General features: G+C 35.8%; 1 protein-coding gene across 4 annotated transcripts in view; it reads left to right on the forward strand.

Moving 5' to 3' along the window:
- CEP43 (centrosomal protein 43) overlaps nucleotides 1-18,682 on the forward strand; it is a 51,292-nt gene extending 32,610 nt beyond the window's left edge. For 2 of the 4 annotated variants that reach the window (XM_077120838.1, XM_077120840.1), the window contains 6 exons: nucleotides 2,479-2,702; nucleotides 9,025-9,134; nucleotides 10,589-10,657; nucleotides 14,532-14,571; nucleotides 15,424-15,520; nucleotides 17,460-18,682. In XM_077120838.1, the coding sequence (XP_076976953.1) occupies nucleotides 2,479-2,702; nucleotides 9,025-9,134; nucleotides 10,589-10,657; nucleotides 14,532-14,571; nucleotides 15,424-15,520; nucleotides 17,460-17,534 (615 nt within the window). In that variant the 3' untranslated portion in view covers nucleotides 17,535-18,682. The remainder of the gene's footprint in view (nucleotides 1-2,478; nucleotides 2,703-9,024; nucleotides 9,135-10,588; nucleotides 10,658-14,531; nucleotides 14,572-15,423; nucleotides 15,521-17,459) is intronic. The other 2 variants (XM_077120839.1, XM_077120841.1) reach the window with 1 other exon arrangement.
- The last annotated feature ends 638 nt before the right edge of the window (nucleotides 18,683-19,320 follow it).

A 19,320-nucleotide genomic window follows, 5' to 3' on the forward strand; every position in this document is an offset into this window, starting at 1 on the left:
AAGCAAACTCACCGCCCTCCCCCTCTCTACATGGGACATGACCCCCAGGCGTGTGGACCTTCCTGGCAACTTGGGACAGAAATCCTAGAATGAGGTGGGACTCAGCATCAAGGGATTGAGAAAACCTTCTTGACCAAAAGGGGGAAAAGTGATATGAGACAAAATAAAGTGTCCATGGCTGAGAGATCCTAAACAGAGTCGAGGTTATCCTGAAGGTTAGTCTTATGTGTTAAATAGAGATCACTTGTTTAGTTAAGGTGTAATGGAGAGGCTGGAGGGAACTGCCTGAAAATGTAGAGCTGTGTTCCAGTAGCCATGTTTCTTGAAGATGATTGTGTAATGATATAGCTTTCACAGTGTGACTGTGTGATTGTGAAAACCTTGTGTCTGATGCTCTTTTTATCTACCTTATTGACAAATGAGTAAATATGGATTAAAAATAAATAATAAGGGGAACAAATATTAAAATAAATTTAGTAGATTGAAAAGCTAGTGATCATTGAAAGAAAGGGGTCAGGGGTATGGTATGTATGAATTTTTTTCTGTTTTCTTTTTATTTTTTTTTTGAATTGATGTAAATGTTCTAAGAAATGATCATAATGATGAATATACAACTATGTGATGATATTGTGAGTTATTGATTATATAACAAGAATGGAATGATCATATGGTGTATTAGTTAGGGTTCTCTAGAGAAACAGAATCAACAGGAAACACTTGCAAGTATAAAATTTATAGAAGTGTCTTACGTGACCGCAGGAACGCAGAGTCCAAAATCCACAGGGCAGGGTGTGAAGCCGACGACTCTGATGGAGAGTCTGGATGAACTCCACAGGAGAGGTTCACCAGCGGAAGCAGGAATGGAACCTGTCTCCACTGAGTCCTCCTTAAAAGGCTGCCTGTGATTAGATTTAGCATCACTAATTGTAGAAGACACTCCCCTTTGGCTGATTACAAATGGAATCAGCTGTGGATGCAGCTGACCTGATCATGACCTAATCCTATGAAATGTCCTCATTGCAACAGACAGGCCAGCACTTGCCCAATCAGATAAGCAGGTACCACAACTTGGCCAAGTTGACACATGTCCCTAACCATGACATATGGTAAGAATGTTTGTGTTTGTATGTGGTTATGTTTTATAAATAAAAGAAAAAAAATGATATTTTGGTATTTACTTTTTCAGAATCTTTACTTACAATCATTAATTGATCCAGAATAGAAATTATAGGCTGAACTCCAGACTCCTCATTTTAGTTGAGTACTTTTCTGGTATACCGTAGATCACAGTTCTGTTTTTTTGAGTATGTTCTGTTGACTCTTTGGGAATTGCCATTTTTAACCTACAAAAACAGTAATTTCATGATTCATCCTGGCAGCATAAATATTGAGAGCTAAACTCCAAAATCAGACTTTGATTCTGATATTGACCCTGCCACTTAACTAGCTGGTGACCTTGGAGAGTTACTTTAATCTCTCTACATCTCATTTTTTGTATCTCCAGAGACCATAGCCCTACCACAGGGTTATTTTGAGGATTAAATGTGAAGTATTTGAATAATTTACATAAATGTTAGCTGCTTTTATTACTACTCTCATACCTTTTTATTTTTGTTTTTAATAGTACTAAAAGTAATAGGCATGTCTAAGGGCCGAGCACATCTGATCAAGGATAGCATAAAATTAGGTTGTGAAATGAGAGTTAACTGCAAGCAAGAAAATACACTTTGATATTTTGTGTTAATATCACAATATTAGTAGGACATGCATAAGCATGAGAATTTTTTAAGTTGGCTTAAAATATATAGAGAAGTATATATATGTGTGTGGATATTTAATGATACGTAGATTAGGGAGTTTCTCTGAAAGTCTGAATTAAGATAATTATTTTAACTAGGCGATCTTTACTTTAGAAACTTGAGTGCTTGAAGCATCATCTTTCACCTTGATATTTACTGTTATGTGGCACTGGGTAGAAAACTGTATTTTTACTTAAGAATACTTTTATTTAAAGTATTTGGTTCATTTATGTGAAATGATCTTCTTTCTTTCCTTTAATAATAATGAACTCTTCTGTTCACAGGTTGAAAACACGTTAATGTAGGATAACTTACGAAGCAATGACATATATGTAAGAGGAATTAGGAATGTTATTTGTAAGTTTACTTATAAACAGGATAGGGCTAGTAAAGATATTTCCATTAAGAGGGGGAGAAAAGGAATTGTATAAACATTTTTCTTTGACATTTTTCCCCTTCAAAAATTAGTCACGTTACAAAGCCTGGGAATGAACTAATAAATCCTAGTGGAACTCTGCAGTTTTTGTTGTTTTGAGACAACATAGGACATGTACTTACATACACACACACAGATTTGTGTATGTTCACATTATTTCTTTTTATTATTTAAAATACCTGTTTTATTTTACCAAAAAAAATGTGAATGTATCTTTTTTTCTTTCTCACTTTTTCTTTCTAGAAGATCAGTGAGGCTAGTCAGAGTGATACAAGCATCTCTTCATCAGAAACCAAGAGCAAAAGTAGTCTTCACTTATTGGCCCATGAAACAAAAATTGAATCTATCTTAAGCAACAAAACTTTAGATGCCAAAGACAAAGCTGGTCTTTGTCCAGATGAAGATGATACGGAAGGAGACTCTTTCTTTGATGATCCCATTCCTAAACCAGAAAAAAGTTATGGTTGGTGAGTGAACTGTGTTTTTGAATTATCACACTAATTAAGTTTAAAAATAGAATTTTTAAATATTTTCAACTTAAAAAATAACGAACTATTAATAGTTCTATAACTATAGAATCCATAAATCTGGTTTTGTTTATTATGGTCTTCTATAATGTAAGAAAATTCCAATTTAAAAAAAAAGCCCAAGATTATTTCACTAATAAGTATATATTGAGTATCAGCATGTGCCAGGGGCTGTTCTAGGTATATATGCAACTGTGAAAAAAAAACAGATAATATCCCTGCCCTCAGGGAACTTATGTTCTTACAGACTGAGCTAGACAGTTAAACAAGTAATTAAAATACACTGTGTCAAATTGGCCTTACTGTAGAGAACATAACTGTGAGGGGAGTGAGCAGAGGTGTGTGATGGATATACAGTTTTAGTTAGAGTATCAGAGAAGACCTGTGTCTTAGAGGGTGTTTCACTTAGAAGGTGGCATTTGAACAAAAAGCTACAAGATGTGATAGAGTAAATCGTAAAGCTGTCTGGGTTTAGTTCTATGTAATTCCTTTTTTTTTTTTTTTAACTTTTTTATTATACAGTATAACATATACAAAACAAAGAAATACAAAAGCAATAGTTTTCAAAGCACTCTTCAAAAAGTAATTACTGGATAGATCCCAGAGTTTGTCATGGGCTGCCATACAATCCTCTAATGTTTTTCCTTCTAACTGCTCCAGAATATAGGAGGCTAGAGGGCTTAAATATATTTTTATCATCACAATTGACTTTTTTTTCCTTCTTTTTTTGTGAACAATAACATATATATAAAAAAGCTACACATTTCAAGCACAGCACTGCCATTAGTTGTAGAACATATTTCAGACTGACGGGTTACAGTATCACAATTTTAGGGTTTTACTTCTAGCTGCTCTAAAATACTGGAGACTTAAAGAGATATCAATGTAATGATGCAGCATTCATATTCATTTGTTAAGTCCTATCTTCTATGTATAATTCCACTATCACCTTTGATCTTTCCTTACCTCTTTTTAGGGTTGTGTTTGGGCTTTGGCAATTTAAAATTTTTTTTTTTCCAAAGAACCTGTGTTTTTATTTATTTATTTATTTATTTTTATTAATTAAAGAAAAAAAATTAACACAACATTTAGAAATCATTCCATTCTACATATGCAATCAGTAATTCTTAACATCATCACATAGATGCATGATCATCATTTCTTAGTACATTTGCATCAATTTAGGAAAAGAACTAGCAAAACAACAGCAGTTTTAAATTTTTGATGAATAAATTTTTGACAGATCTTTGTTGTAAGAGTATGCGGAGGAATGGGTGATGACTAGGGGAGAGATAGGGCTGAAACTTGTTTTTTTACAGTGGGAGAAATAGCAGCATGTGTGTGCTGATGTGCTGCTGAGAGTAGTCCAGTGACAAAGGAGGGAATTCCTGGAGTGCTGCATGAGTAAGTGCAGAGTAATAAAATCTAGAAAAATGGAGAGTGCTTGGGAGCAATTGTGGGCAGGTAGATAGATAAGATGATAGAAACTGTGGACGTTTTCTTGGATTTTTAGTTAAGTGAGGGTAGAGGAGGATAGGTTGGAGATTTGATAAGAGTGGAGAAGGTATATAATCATTACATAAGAAAGTAAAGAGAAAATGGGTAGTGGATTGTATAGGATTATTTGACAGTATTAAATGGCTGCTTGAGGTTAAGTTATTACATAAAATGCTTAAGTAATAAGGAGGAGTGACCCGGGCCTGTAGATAACTGTGGCAAACAGGATAGTGCATTGTACAGTTTGTTGATAAACCCATTAAAGCAGAGGGATATTAAGGAGGAGAAAGGGAGAATGGTCTGGAAGTCTCTTGAAGAACAGGGAGAACACTTTTCCCTCTAAGGCTCAGTGATACATGGGAGTTGTGGTAGACAAGTGGCCACTGTTTGAGAGTATGCAGAGGAGGTGGTGTCTTCAGGGGCAGCCGGATTTCAGTTACAGAGGGACGGTAACTGAGCTTTGGGAAGAAGCTGGGAATTTAGAGAATTTTGTTGATGACTAACTGGGCTTTAGATGACACAGTGAAAGGAATTCAGAAGTAAGAAAGAGTAAAACGCTGGCGGTGGCGGTGGTGGTTGCATTTCAGAGCCATAGCATCTTTTAAACTTTAAAACTGCCATTTAGTGATGCATGGGTGGTTCAGTGGTAGAATGCTTGCCTTCCATGTGGGAGACCTGGACCATGCAACCCCCACCCCCACCCTCAAAAAAAATTGCGATTTATAAACTTACATTTGTCCAAAAGAGCAAAATATGTGTTGTTCTCAAGTGCTCAAGATACTTTCTCCAGGGTAGGTCATGTGCTACACTATAAAACTAGTGTCAATACGTTGAAAAGGGTGGAAATCATAAAAAGTAGGTCTTCTGACCACAGTGGAATTCAATTAGAATTAACAACGAAAAGAAAATTGGGAAATTCACAAATGTTTGGAAAGTTAACAGATCACTTCTAAATAACTGATGGATCAAAAAAAAATCACAAGGGAAATTAGAAAATACTTTGAACTGAACAAATAAAAGTGCATTTCAAAATTGATGAGCTGCAGCTAAAGCAGTGCTTTAAGAAACATTACAACTGTAAACACCAATATTAATAAAGAAGGAAGATCTCATTTAATAACCTAAGCTTCCACCTTTAGAAACTAGAAATAAAAAGCCAGCTAAAGCAAGCGCAGCGGAAGCAATAATAAAGATTAAAGCAATAATCAATGAAGTAAAAAGCAAGATCAGTAGAGAAAATGAAGACAAAAATTGAGTTTTAGCAAATCAATGACTGACGACAAAGATCAACAAAAATTACTGATAAGTAATTACCAGAATAAAGAACGAAAGGGAACTTCACTATCAATCTTACAGAAATGAAAAGGATTATAAGGGAATACTATGAACAAATTTATACCAACATATTACAACTTAATTAAAACTTCCTAGAAAGACACAAACTGCCAAAATTGACTCAAGGAATTGAAAATGGACAAGTAATTAGATTAGTAATTAAAAATCTTCCCTTAAAGAAAAGCTCTGGCCCAGTTAGCTTCATTAATGAATTTTACCAAAGATTCAAAGAAAAATAATACAAAAAGTCTTTCAGGAAATAGAAAAGGGAATACTTCCCAATTAATTCGGAGGCCCGAATTATCCTAGTACTGAAGTCAGACAAAGACGTCAAGAGAAGACTGTCGACCAGTATCTCTCATAATTAGATGTAAGCATCCTCGACACAGTCTTAGCAAACCTGATCCAGCAGCATAAAAAGATTATACACGTGATCATCTTGTCTTCATAGATGCAGAAAAAGCATTTGACAACATCCAACACCTGTCTGTGATAAAAACTTAACTGTGGGTAGAAAGGAACTTCCTGAACCTGTAAGAGGGCATCTACTATAGATCTATAGCTGAGGTCATACTCAGCGATGCAAGATTGAATCCTTTCCCCAGATAACAAGAACAAGACAAGGTTGTTTGCTCTCCTTTCAGTCAACTTGTATGAGGGTTCTAACAGTTCTAACTAGTACTGTAAGGTAAGAAAAAGAAAGGCATCCAGATTGTAAAGGAAAAGCAAAGCCATCTGTAATCACAAATTACACGATCTTTTCATGTATAAAATCTTAAAGAATACCAAAAAACAAAAGAAAAAGAAAAAATAAATCCTTGATGGAACTAATAAATGAGTTCAGCAGCAACGGCATAGGATACAAGTTTAATATGTAAAAATTATATATACTAACAGGGAGCAATCTGAAAATGAAATTAAGAAATAGTTCTGTTCACAATAGCATAAAAAAATCTGAACTTAGAAAAAAATAGATTTTACCAAAGAAGTAAGGATATTTATGCTGAGAACTACAAAGTTTTGCTGAAAGAAATTAAAAGAAGATCTGAATAACTGAAGAGACATGCCATGTTCTTGGAAGACTCAATATTGTTAAAATACCCATTTGTTCCAAATTGATTTATTGTTTCAATACAATCCTATCAAAATTTCAGCAGTCACTTTTTTTTTACTTAAAAAGATTGTCCTAAAATGTGGACAGAAAGGCAAAGAATATATAATCAAAACAATTTTTTGAAACTCAAAGTTGGCGTGCCTAGCTTCTCAGTCTTAAAACTCATGATTAAAGCTGCTGTGCTGAAGACTGTGGTGCTGGAATAAGATTAGACATGCAGGTCAGTGGGACAGAATTGAGAGGCTAGAAATATATCTTTAAATTTATGGTCAGTCAATTTTGACAAAGATGTCGAGGCAGTACTGTGGAGAAAGGATAGTCTTTTCAACAAATTGTGTCAGAGCAATTGGATATCCATCTGTATGTAAAAAAGATTCATTTAGACCCTTACCTTATACCATACACAAAAATTTACTCAAAATTAAGAGTTTAAACTGAGTTTTTTAGAGGAAAGCGGTGTCTTCATGACCTGTGTTAAACTAAGATTTCTCAGATATCAAAAGCACAATCTATAAAAGGAAACAATAACTTTTATACTCCAAAAGACACCATCAAACAGTGAAAAGACAAGCCATAGATAGGGAGAAAATATTTGTAACTCATATATCCGATAAAGAACTTAAGTCCAGAATATGTAAAGTCTTTTACAGCTCAGTACTACAAAGATGAGTAATAATTTAGAAATGGGTTAAAGTGTTGAGTAAGCATTTCTTTGTAGATGATATACAAGTAGTCAATAAATGTTAGAAAAATACCATCAACATCATTACTAGTCAATAGAGAAATGCAAATTAAAGCCACCCTGAGATTCCACTTCATATCTACTACGGTGGCATTAGTCGGAAGACAAATGATAAGCGTTAGAGCGGAGGTGGAGAAAATAGGGCCTTTTATACATTGCTGGTGATAATGTAAAATGCAGCTGCTTTGAAAAACAGTTTGGTAATCACTTAAAATTAAACATGAATTTACTATGAACCCATCTATTTTACTCCTAGTTATCTACCCAAGAGTTGAAAACATGTCCATGTAGAAACTTGTACGTGTATATTCATAACAGCATTATTCATAATTGTTGTAAAGTAGAAACAACCCAAAGGTCCATTACCTGTTGAATGGATAAAACATTCATTTTTTATGTTTGTTTTAAAACATAAAAATGTTTTGTTTTAACATTTTAAATATTCAATAATATATGTTGATAACACTGTATATATAATGATACCATTCAATGGTATGTTATTCAACAATAAAAAGGAGTAAAGCTGTAATGTGTTACAACATGGAGGAAGCTTAGAGACAGTATGCTAAGTGAAAAAGGCAGATATTTATATGAACTATCCAGAAAAGTCAAATCTACAGAGGCAGGAAATAGATTGGTGGTTACCTGGAGCTGGGAGTTGTTGTAAATGGGCATGAGGGATCTTTCTGGGGTAATGAAAGTGATGGGTCATGGTGATGACTGAGTAAATTTACCAAAAGCTTTTGGATTGTACAGCCAAAATGGGTAATTTTGTGGTATGTAAATTATACTTTAATAAAGGTATTAAAAACCTCATGTGTGGATGAAATTAGCAGTGGATCTGAAGTATGCAAATAGGTAGCTTTTCTTATTGGTGAGAATAACACCAGAAAGGATGCAAGCATACCATTTTTGGTAATGTTTCTTTTTGTCCATTTTCATTGGGATATTGACACATGCTTTTCTAGTATAAAAGAAAGTTTTTTAAAAAAACAATTCTTTGCATAGTCTTTTGTGTCCTTTGTTCTTTTTTTCCAGCATCTTACATAGTCTTGGCCAAAATAAGTACCTCAGCATATTATGGTGAATACTAAGAAAACAATTTTTAAATATTAAAATTTCTTCAGCTGTTTTTCCTTTGGTTATTAGCCTGGATTTCTCTTTGTTCATTGACATCACTTATTATCTGAATTTAGTAGTCATTTGTCAGTAGGCTGCTGTTCTGTTTCATGGCTGCATTTTGGGGGGTGAAAACGGGCTTCTGATAAAATCACACACACTGAAGCTGAAAAGGAAGGTTGGTTTAACTTGCAAGGTATCAGGCAGTTCTAGAGAGAGGGGAGGTTGTTTCTTGTTGATAAACTTGTGGCATGAGTTTGCATTGATCCTTAATCTCTGCATTGCATTGCAGGCAGACTTTGTATTTTTGAATCTATGAAATGCATGTTCTTTTTTTGTCCATCCATTATAAGCATATAAAATACATTTCAATTAAGTTTTGGTGGCAGAATAAAAATTTTTAGTGGAAGAATATGAAATGACTTCATTTTAACTCTATACTTTTTTCTTGCTAGGAGAGGTGACCCTAGTAAAGGGGGAAGCCTTGTGTCGCTTTCAGATGCACCACCCTTAAAAAGTGGACTTAGCTCCCTTGCTGGAGCCCCATCATTGAAAGAATCTGAAAGTAAGTACCCTGAAATCTCCTGGATGTGTTAACTGAAGGTGTGGACCTGAATACTGATATTTTTTTTCTCTAATTAATTAGGTAGCATATGATTTTTTTTTCAGAAAAATATATATAAAAGTTATTTAAAAAAATCCTCTAATTTTATCACTCATATTTCCTGTTAATATTTTGCTGTTTTTTCATTTCTTTTTAAATAAAATTGTGATCATATTGTCTGTATCATTTTGTATTATTTTTCCTATGCTATTAAAATATTTTTTAAAAATTGACATTTTAGCTGATTTCTATTAGCTACAGTTATGTTACAGTTTCTAAACCATCCTTCTTCTTTGGAACATTTATACTGACTTTAGTGGAATTCCAGTTTAATTAAATTTTCCACAGTAATTATTATAGGAATATTTATATATTATGCATATATATAGTTCTGCCTTCAGGGATTTGGATTTGACATATCTTTTTATATGTAGCAGAGATAGGGATCACTGGCTTCAAAATAGAATGACCAAAGCCCTGTCTAATTTATCTTCCCAGCCCTCTCTACACACAGGTTCTCTACCAAGAATTAAAAACAATAGCATTAAAAATACTTATGTAGGTATGTGAATGAGCTTTGGAGCCATCAAAGAATGAGGGCAGCATTTGACTGGCAGAGTTTAGAGCATAAATGTGCCTCTCTTGAAAAAATTTCTTTAAAAAGTAGATCTTTACTTGGAATTTTCAGTGTGAGTTTCACATAGTTTTGTTATACTTCCTCATCTTTTTTTTTTGAAGTACATAGTAACAGTTGTGAAACTTCCTAGGACATATTGAAGTCTCTTCCTTCTCTTAGAATCTTAGTAAACTCGTCCTGTTTTCCATAAATACTGCCCACACCGGTTTTCATTTCTATTCCTTTCCCGTGGTTATTGCCACCTTCCAGACAGGAGTCATGCTCATGCCTGGGACCACCAGCACTGGTTAGGGAGTGGTGAAGTAGAGGGTATTGAAAACTGAGGACTAAGGAAACAAGACCACTGGGTAGGTCAGCTTGGCAAATAGTTAACAAAATTTTAGGTGTTGGTGAGAATAAGATAACTATATTCCATGAATTCATTCGTTTTGGGGCTTCCTCCTATAGGAAGTGGTATCTTTTAATTGCACAAAAAATTGTTTTGATGGTTGAAATTCCAACAACAGGTGGTATTGTTTGTAGTTAAAAAAGAAATGCATATATTAAAAAAAATTAAATTCTCGCCTGCCATGCCAGAGACCCGGGTTTGATTCCTGGTGCCTGCCCATGTAAAAGAGGAAAAAAAAGCATAAGTTAAGCAGCCTTTAATCATGATTTGCACTGTTTTGTTCACTTTCAGTTGTTATGCTTCTGTCATATGATTTTGGAAAAAATTGACATGGTTTGAAGAATGTATTCTAGAAGTCAGTTGAATGCTAATACTTTTTCCTGTTCACAGGTAAAAGGGGAAACACAGTTTTGAAAGATCTGAAGTTGGTCAACGATAAGATTAGATCACTTGGATTAGGTAACCAGATTTCTAATTTCAGTGTTGATTGCTGTAAGGTGATTATTTTTTAGGATAAAATCCTAAATAAAGTGACTTGGTAAACCTACTTTGAACACCTTATGTCATAACGTTCAACAAATGTTGGGGTCATTTTTATCCAGGATTACAGCATATGCCAGGGACAGAGTAGTAACCGTGCAGACTTCCATCCTTGTGAAGTTTAAAGTCTAGTAGGGGAGGGGGACGTTAAACAAAGGACTATAGGTATTTTGAATGGGAAAAGAGGAAGTATGAAAATGGGTAGTAGGTTGATTTTATATAACCGAAGCAGTCAGGGAAGGCCTCTCTTCGGAAGTAAATTCTATGCCAAGGCTTGATGGCTAAATACAAGGGGGATAAGAAGAGATTTCCGTGCAGTCTGAGAGAGGTTGGCAGAGGGACTTCTAGGTTCAGAACCCGGTGATTCAGTCTAATGGGGGAGACACGGATTAAAAGAGGCCTTGTGAGATACTCTGTTAAGTTCTTGTACACTTAGTGAGTGTGATGGCTGTCCTTGACCCTGTGCAAGCACATCAGTCCTGGCGAAGTAGGAGTCTTGACAGAAACATTATTCAGCCCTGGGCCGTATTTTAAGAACATGATTCTCACCCAGTTTTTTCTTCTGTGCAGAACCACAGGCAAGCATGGTAGGCACACATTAGGCATATCTTACCCGAAGGGAGTAATTCAGTCCAGGTTTATCACCACCATTTTTCTGTCTGCTAGATGGAACTTTGTGAAGTGTGTACGTGACTCAGTGTTAAATTCTGTCTGCTCTAAGAACACTCAAGTGAGTGGGCAGTAGGGCACAGCTTCACAGGCAGATTGTGTTTCCCTGTGCTCTTTGCATTACAACAAGATGGGGTTCAACAGCTTAATATATGCTCCCCTCCCTCTGGAGAAACATTTTAGATAGTGGAAAGAATGTTGACTTTTCGAGTTGGATAGATTTATGTAAAAATCCCAGACGTGGCACTAACTAATGGATAAGGGAGGCAGGTCCACTAAGCTTCTCATCTGTTAAGTGGAAGTAATAACATCTACCTCATTTTAAAGAGAAAGTGATATTTAAATATTTATCCACAGCATATAAAGTACAGTGCCTGGCGTAATAGGTATCACTTAAATGTTAGTTTCCTGTTTATGTTACTTTGTTCCCTCATCTGCAGCCGTTAGCAGAAGAACCAATGTCCCCTGAGCGGCTGGATCTTGGCCACCTCAATCCCATGATCTCCTGGTGACTGCCGAGTTGGTCGTTTGCTGCCCCTCTGCCGTTGTGCCTCCTTTTTGTGGGCTGGCCAGCTAGGTGGGCCCGTTTCCCTGCCCTCTGTTCTTTCCCCATTACTTGAAATCACATTTTCCCTTGGACGTTCTTCCTAGTTGAAATCATGTTTTCCCTTGGACGTTCTTCTCTGAAGCCCAGCGCCCGCCATGCTCTGTCTTCACCTGTGCCTCACCCCAGTGGCTGACTGTGGCCTCTGGGCTTTACTCCACACCTCTGTGTCTGCACAGAGCCTCCACTGGTTTTTCACTTTTGCACTGCTCCACTCTGTTGTCAAGCCACTCAGCTTCTCTCTCTGACTGCTGGAGTCCATATCAGTGTGAGGGCTTCCCCACTGTGTTTTAGAAAAGGAGCTGCTGAGGGTTCTCTCCTCAGAGGTGGGGGCAGGAATGGGGGCTTGCCGCTGACCCGAAGTCGCCAGGCGTATGGGAAGGTGTCTGCCACTGCTCTGGCATACCTCAGGTTGCATCACTCGTAGTCATACAAGTAAGAACTATCAATCCTCTAGGCTGTGTAGTTAATCATTTTGCCAAAAAGTAGGTTGTAATATAAAGTTTTAGTTTTGTAGTTGATATTGCAATAATCATGTTTTCTTTTTTTTTTTCGGTGTAAATATAGATTATTCTAGATGTTTGAGGTAATATATCAGTTTAGTAGACCAGCCTAGGACAGTGATGATGTTAAGTGATACAGCCTGGCACTGTACCATGAAATTATTTCATTCTTGTCTTATGAGATAGGTTCTGTTATTATCTCCATTCTTACAGATGAAAAGCTTGTGTTAAGTTCCCAGAGATCATACAGCTTCTAAAATCCTTATGTATCACCAAAGCTGGCATGCTTAACTATGGCCTGTGCATTATTTACACATTATTTAAATATTTCAATGGGAAAATAAATACTGAGTTGGAAAGATAGAATTTACAAATAAAGCTTTAGAGCATCCCTCATTTTAGTCTGGGTTCTGTTTCTTTTATATGCAGATCAGGCTCACCCAGGTGGAATCTTTATAGACAAATACTTTGCATGTTTGGAGCTGGGTTTGGCAAATTTTTCTGTGAGGGGCCACATGGTAAAGATATTAGGTTTTATGAGACACACATGATCTCTGTTGCATATCCTCTTTGTTTTTTTACAATTCTGTAAAAAATGTAAATGCCATTCTTATCACACAGGCCATATAAAAACAGGTCATAGGCCAGTTTTGACCTGCAGACTATAGATTCCCAACTCCTGATTTAAAGTAACAGATACTCTGCTAAACCCACTACGCTATTTTCCTTCTTTCACTTCTGCTCTACCTTCCTTCTAACTAGTTGCCCTTTGCACTTAGGCTGAAATCCTCACGGTTGCCCACAGGCCGCATATGATCTGGCCTCTGCTGACCCTTCTGATCTCCACTTCGTTTGTCTCCCTGCTCTGGCACCCATACTCATTATTCCATGATTATACTAACTTCCTGATGTTTCTTTGCACCCTCAGACGTTCTCGACTGCAGGGCCCTAGCGCATGCTTCCTCTGCTTGGAGTACACTCTCGCCTGTGATTTGTGCTTCCAGTGTCTTCTTTGGGTATTAGTTCACCTGTTAGCTTGGAGAGTTCTTTCCAACCACTCAGTAGATTTGGTGTGTTCTTTTCGTTACTGCCTCTTTCTTCCCACTAGAGTGTTAGTCCGTCAAGATTAGAGATGCATTCGTCTTCATTGCTGTACCTCCAGGGGACCTTGCACACCACCTGGCATTTAGTAATGACCTCAATCAAGTACTTGATAAATGAGTAAATTAATCATGGGATTTTAAAAAACTTTTTAATTGTATAATATAACATATTTGCAAAGAAAGAAAAAGCAGTAGTTTTCAAAGCACTCTTCAGCAAGTAGTTACAGAACAGATCCTAGAGTTTGTCATGGGCTACCATACCGTCATCTCAGATTTTTCCTTCTAGTTGTTCCACAACATTGGAGGCTAGAAGAAGCATATTTTTTACCATCACTTTTTTCTTTTTTGTGAAAACTAGCATATATACAGAAAAGCAGTTAGTTTCAAAGTACAGCATAGCAATTAGCTGGAGAACAGATTTCAGAGTTCGTCACTTTATACCTTGTAATCATTTTTAAAATTTTGATAACTTTGAGCAAATTGAAAAGTCTCATTAATCCATAAAAGGTAACTAAAGGGAGTTGATAAGAACTTGTTTTTGTTGTGTCCTATTAGTAGCTGTCAAAGATTTGCTTTTACTATTAAAGGACGTTATACTTGGAAAACTTTGGTATGGTTAAACTGAGTACCTGGAATAAAAGATTAGACGTTAACTACATTTTTATATAGGTATAATCACCTCTATGATAAAAGTTTATTTCCTAGGTAGTTTGTCATTTGCTTTTATGTGACATATGCCAAAAATATTATTTCTCATCTTTTGAGACTTCTTTTATAATAATTCAATTTGAATTTGAATTATTGAACATAATTCAATAAATATAGTGTATTTTTTGGAAGGCAACATGTTTGAAAATTTTCCATTGGAAAGTGTGGGTATATACATATAACATATCTTTTTAAAAACTTATCAGGGACTGGAGAAGAAGATGACTACGTTGATGATTTTAATAGGTAAGGAAAATAGTTGGATAGCATTTATTTTTGAGCTTAGAAAAGTATGGTTAAATTACATTTGGAGCTTAATTTAGTATATTTGATTTTCTTGTTCTTTTCAGTTAAAGGTGAGTAACAGATAGTTGATCCAAGATTATGTGTTTGTCTTTGGAGCATGGTATTGAATGTACATTAGAATATGGATATCAAAGTTATACGCAGGAAACTTGGTAAGAATAAAATAAATGAATTTGAAGGATTGACTCTGAAGTCATTAAGAAGCACTTAGGTTGCCTTATTATAGGTGCTTTCATCTTTCCTTGAGATGGGAATTGTCTGCATTCAACTTAAAAAAAAAAAGCCTTCTCAAATTGTTCTTCATCAGATTACATTTCTTACTGTTTTGTTTTGGATAACCTTTGTTATATACATGAAAAATTAATATAATTATGAGCTGGCTAATAAATTTGGAAGTAGTTTTTATTATGCCTGAGAATTTTATAGTGACAAATTTTTCCCGTTTGCAGCTTGTGTTTTTTTTTTTTTTTAACAGAGTAATGTATTGTACAGGATTTTGAGAGAGAGCATGACACACTAGACAACATTTTTAAATCTGGATTTACTTCTTTCTTGCGGTCTTGACCCTAGTCACCCATTATGGACCCTCGTTTTCTCACCTGTTAAGTTGACTTCCCCGCCTTGCTGTCCTCAGAGTTTTTTAAAAGGGTCAAACTAATTAATATGTATGCAATCACTGATAACCAATATTTTACTAAAATGACTAAACATCTGAAAGCTTAGAGTGGTAGTGCTGTCTTTAGCTGTTTGTATTCATGGTTCTTCTCTTTTTTTCTTTCCTGACGAAATTAGTACCAGCCATCGCTCAGAGAAAAGTGAGCTAAGTATTGGTGAAGAGATCGAAGAAGACCTTTCTGTGGAAATAGATGACATCAATACCAGTGATAAAGTATGTTTTTATTCATTTCCTTAAGATTGCTGTTTGGTTTATCTGCTGCCTTGATTTACTTACAAACCTTCAAAAATGTAGACTAATGGATTAAAAGTAGTTGAAAATTGTGCAGAGTTCATGACAGCGTTACCTGGTGCAAGTCTGAAGGACTCTCTGGTGATTCTGTGGGGTTGTTTTAGGTCACTACACACTGGCAGCTGCGTGCCCTGCAGCGTGTGTGCTGCACTCCAGCATGGCGGCTGTGGAATAGGCCGGGCCGCAGCATGGCAGGACCGCATCCAGATGGCAGCTAGTGTAGGCCAGTGGTCATGGTCAGCCACGTCAGGGCAGGCGGCGATCTGGGGATACAGGGGATGAAGTTGGTCATAGCAGAGTGAAGAGTCCTGTTGTTACATCTTACAGGCAGGTTAGGGCGGGATCTAGGAAAGCACACGAAGAAAGACACCAAGGGCAAAAATGGACCACGGGTATAAAATGAGGGGTCCATACTTGAGATCCAAATTTGTTCTTTTATGTAGCAGGAGAATGGAATATACTTAGATCTTGAGATCTAAGGTAGCGTCTCAGTAGCATTTACTTGCAGCCACATAAAGCTTTGCACACAGCTCAGGTCCTGCCTTTCATGTTGAAGCGGGAAGTGAATGTTACTTTGCAGAATGGGTGGATCGTCGAGGGCTGTTAGCTGCTGTGCGGTTATTAAACCGGGATGGCCTTTGGGAATGGAAAGAGCAGAGCACAACCTAAGTCAGCAACACTGGGTTGGAATTCTTATTCTTTTTGCACTCTGGTTTTAGGTGAGCTTTTACCTTTGATCCTCTTTTCTTCATCTGTACGATGGAAGTATTTATATTTGCCTAATAAAATTGTTTTGAAGGTTAAAGGCAATAATATCTGACGTACCTTTCCTAATTCCTGACAAATTTAGGCTTTAATAATTTCTTTGTCTTACCTTTTTACCCTACATTATTATCTTAAGAGACCTAAAATGCCTAAGGTTACCCTAAAAGAATTACAGAACTGTCCGAATAGTCAGTTTTCTTAATAGAGTTAATGTATTGTTCTACTCTTAGATGAGCCTCTCAGTGTTTTCCCAATTTCAGAGTAGTGAGATGAAAGTGAGGGGAAGACTTTTAAATAAATGAGTGTTTAGCTGTGGGTCTGAATTTGAATGGGCAGAAGAGGAGACCTAAGCCTAAGCCTGCTGTGTGGGTGCCTCAAACTCCTTCCGGTGGGTGCAGCAGAACCACTGCAGGCAGTGTGCAGGAGAATGGGCTGGTCTTGGAAGGGAAGGTGGGTTTACCTGGACGACCCCCCTCCGCTGTGGGGCGGGTCACCTGGACGAGGGTCCTCTGGCGTTGGCTTTAGTGGGCACCTGGTGGAGGGCACCACACAGTGCTTTCCCTTTGATATTTGAAAACATCACAAGAAATAATTTTCAAATAAGAATATTATATGTTTTAATGAATTAAATCAAGTATAATATTGGTTACAGGTTTTAAAGGGTTGAGAATTCATGGAGTAGTGTTATATGAACAGAAATCATACTTGGGACTATGCCCAAATAAGGCACTTTTTTGAAGTTTCTCAATCATTTCAGTTTTTTAGATTAAGTTAGAATAACATCTAAGATGTTGTCTTCTTTATGTTTGTTTTTTGTTTTGTTTTTTCTTTATTTTCCTTTGGTTAGAATGTTGTTTTTTTTTAAATTTCCATTTGAGACAGTTGAGAGTATACCCAGAACAACACAAACTCTGCACTGATTTATTAGCCATATGATTTTAGGCAAATCACTTCTCAACACTTGTTTTTTCACCTATCTTGTGAGGTTTAAATAGGAAGCAGTCTGAAGAATATAAAATATTCAATGCATTTTTAGATTATTTTGGACTCCTCTTTATTCTGACACTGACTCTTTTCTTTCTTCTGAACGGCGAAGCTTGATGACCTCACACAGGACCTCACCGTGTCCCAGCTCAGCGATGTTGCCGATTATCTGGAAGATGTTGCCTAGACATGAAAGAAGAACGTATTCTCATTAAAAAAGGACAGAGAATTCTGATCAAGTACATTTTTTTTTTCAGACAATCACTCTTTGCTGGGATGTCTGCTCCCTATTTGGTGCCTTGTGTTTCAAAAAGACTGCAGATATTTTTTAAAATTAGCTTTTCACTATAAACAAAAGACTTCCTATTCGAGCCCATGTATGGAAGATTTAATAGTCTTAATTTGATTCAGCTACACATTTCTTTATGGAAATTGATTATCTACACTCATGTTCATTACAGGGAGCAAACCTATGAAAATACCAGTATTACAAAGAGCATCACGGAAGGTGTCAATAAAGCTGTAGGTTCACCCAACTCAGCATGTGTGTGTGGCTGCGAGAATAAAATGGTATTTGAAAATTATGGCTTTAGCCATGTAGAGTCAAAGCTTACCCACTATATTATATTTTGGCATTAGGTGGTTGTGCAGAGAGTTGGCAAAATAACCTGATAAATTTGTGGTACTAGAGCATATTTACTATAAGTTAATTTTGATATGTCAGCTTTATTTTGTATTTCCTTCCATTTGGAAGGTTTGTTAGACCATTAAGGTTATCTTAAAGTACTTTTTTGTGTGCTATTTTAATTTACTTTATTTTGCTTGTTTAAAAGAAATCTAGAAGAGGTTATGACATTTAATTCCTAGATATTGTCAATAACAGTTAAAATTTGGTGTCGACACCCCTTTGTCCATATAAGAAACTTTAGTCACTGGTTCTCTTCATTATAGTTATAATTTATTATTTGTAAAGATGCCTTGAAACATATTAAATACCAAAATACATCTGAAACCATTAAGCAGTGCTTTTATTTCAGATCTGTAAGTTGATTATATTAAAATCCAAATTGGAATGTACAAGTAGTAATGGCCTAAGACCATATTCAGTTTGACAGAAAATTTGTATATTGTACATAATTTCATTATAACCCTTTACAAATAGAACTGATAATAGAATTCCAGGCAGTCTCATTTGTACTGTTAGGTATTGTGCTGCTGTTATGTAAATAATGCTAAAGTATTTTAAAATGTGCAAATAGAAAAAAAACAGAAGTGATGCCTGCATATTCACATAAATATAAATAAAGCTAAGATTGTGTTAAATCTGTGTACTTTTTTATTTGAATTAAATTATTTTTTTAAAAGTCAACTTGATAAAAGGAGCCAATTAGATCAAATTTCTTTCTCTCTTATGGTTTGCATGAGGTCAGTTTTTTTCAGACTAGCTTTAATATTACATGGATATTTGTTGGGCCCTAAAATTTAAAGGGAAATAAAAACATAAGAATTAAAAGCTATGTAACATAAAAAAATCTGATTTTGAAATTGACATGAAACAGAGCCTTAAACAGCAAGAGGAAGTAGGACAGAAAATGGGCCAGTGTAATTATTTGAAAACCTTGCTTTAAATCTTCCCTAAATTTATAAACCATTAACTCAGTCTAATTAGGACTTTTCATATTTTAAAGTGTGTGCTCTATTGAGTTAACAGTACCCTGTGTAAAATGCAATCTGTTGCTAAAAGTCCCCCAATTTGCTTGTTATAAAATGCATTTCATTGTATGTCATCTCTAAAGAAAGCATGGAACAGTTACTTTATATAAAGCATTTATATTTCTGTTCTGCCTCTCTGTATCAAATGTGTTTTAATTTTACTTTATAGGAGTTAGATTTCAGTGAAATTATTTGGAAGTATAGCAGGGTACGTGGCTTTAAATTTATGGAAAACTTTTGAGTGGCATGAGATTTGTCAT

Source organism: Tamandua tetradactyla, chromosome 11 (assembly GCF_023851605.1).
Source record: "Tamandua tetradactyla isolate mTamTet1 chromosome 11, mTamTet1.pri, whole genome shotgun sequence".
Classification (NCBI taxonomy): domain Eukaryota; kingdom Metazoa; phylum Chordata; class Mammalia; order Pilosa; family Myrmecophagidae; genus Tamandua; species Tamandua tetradactyla.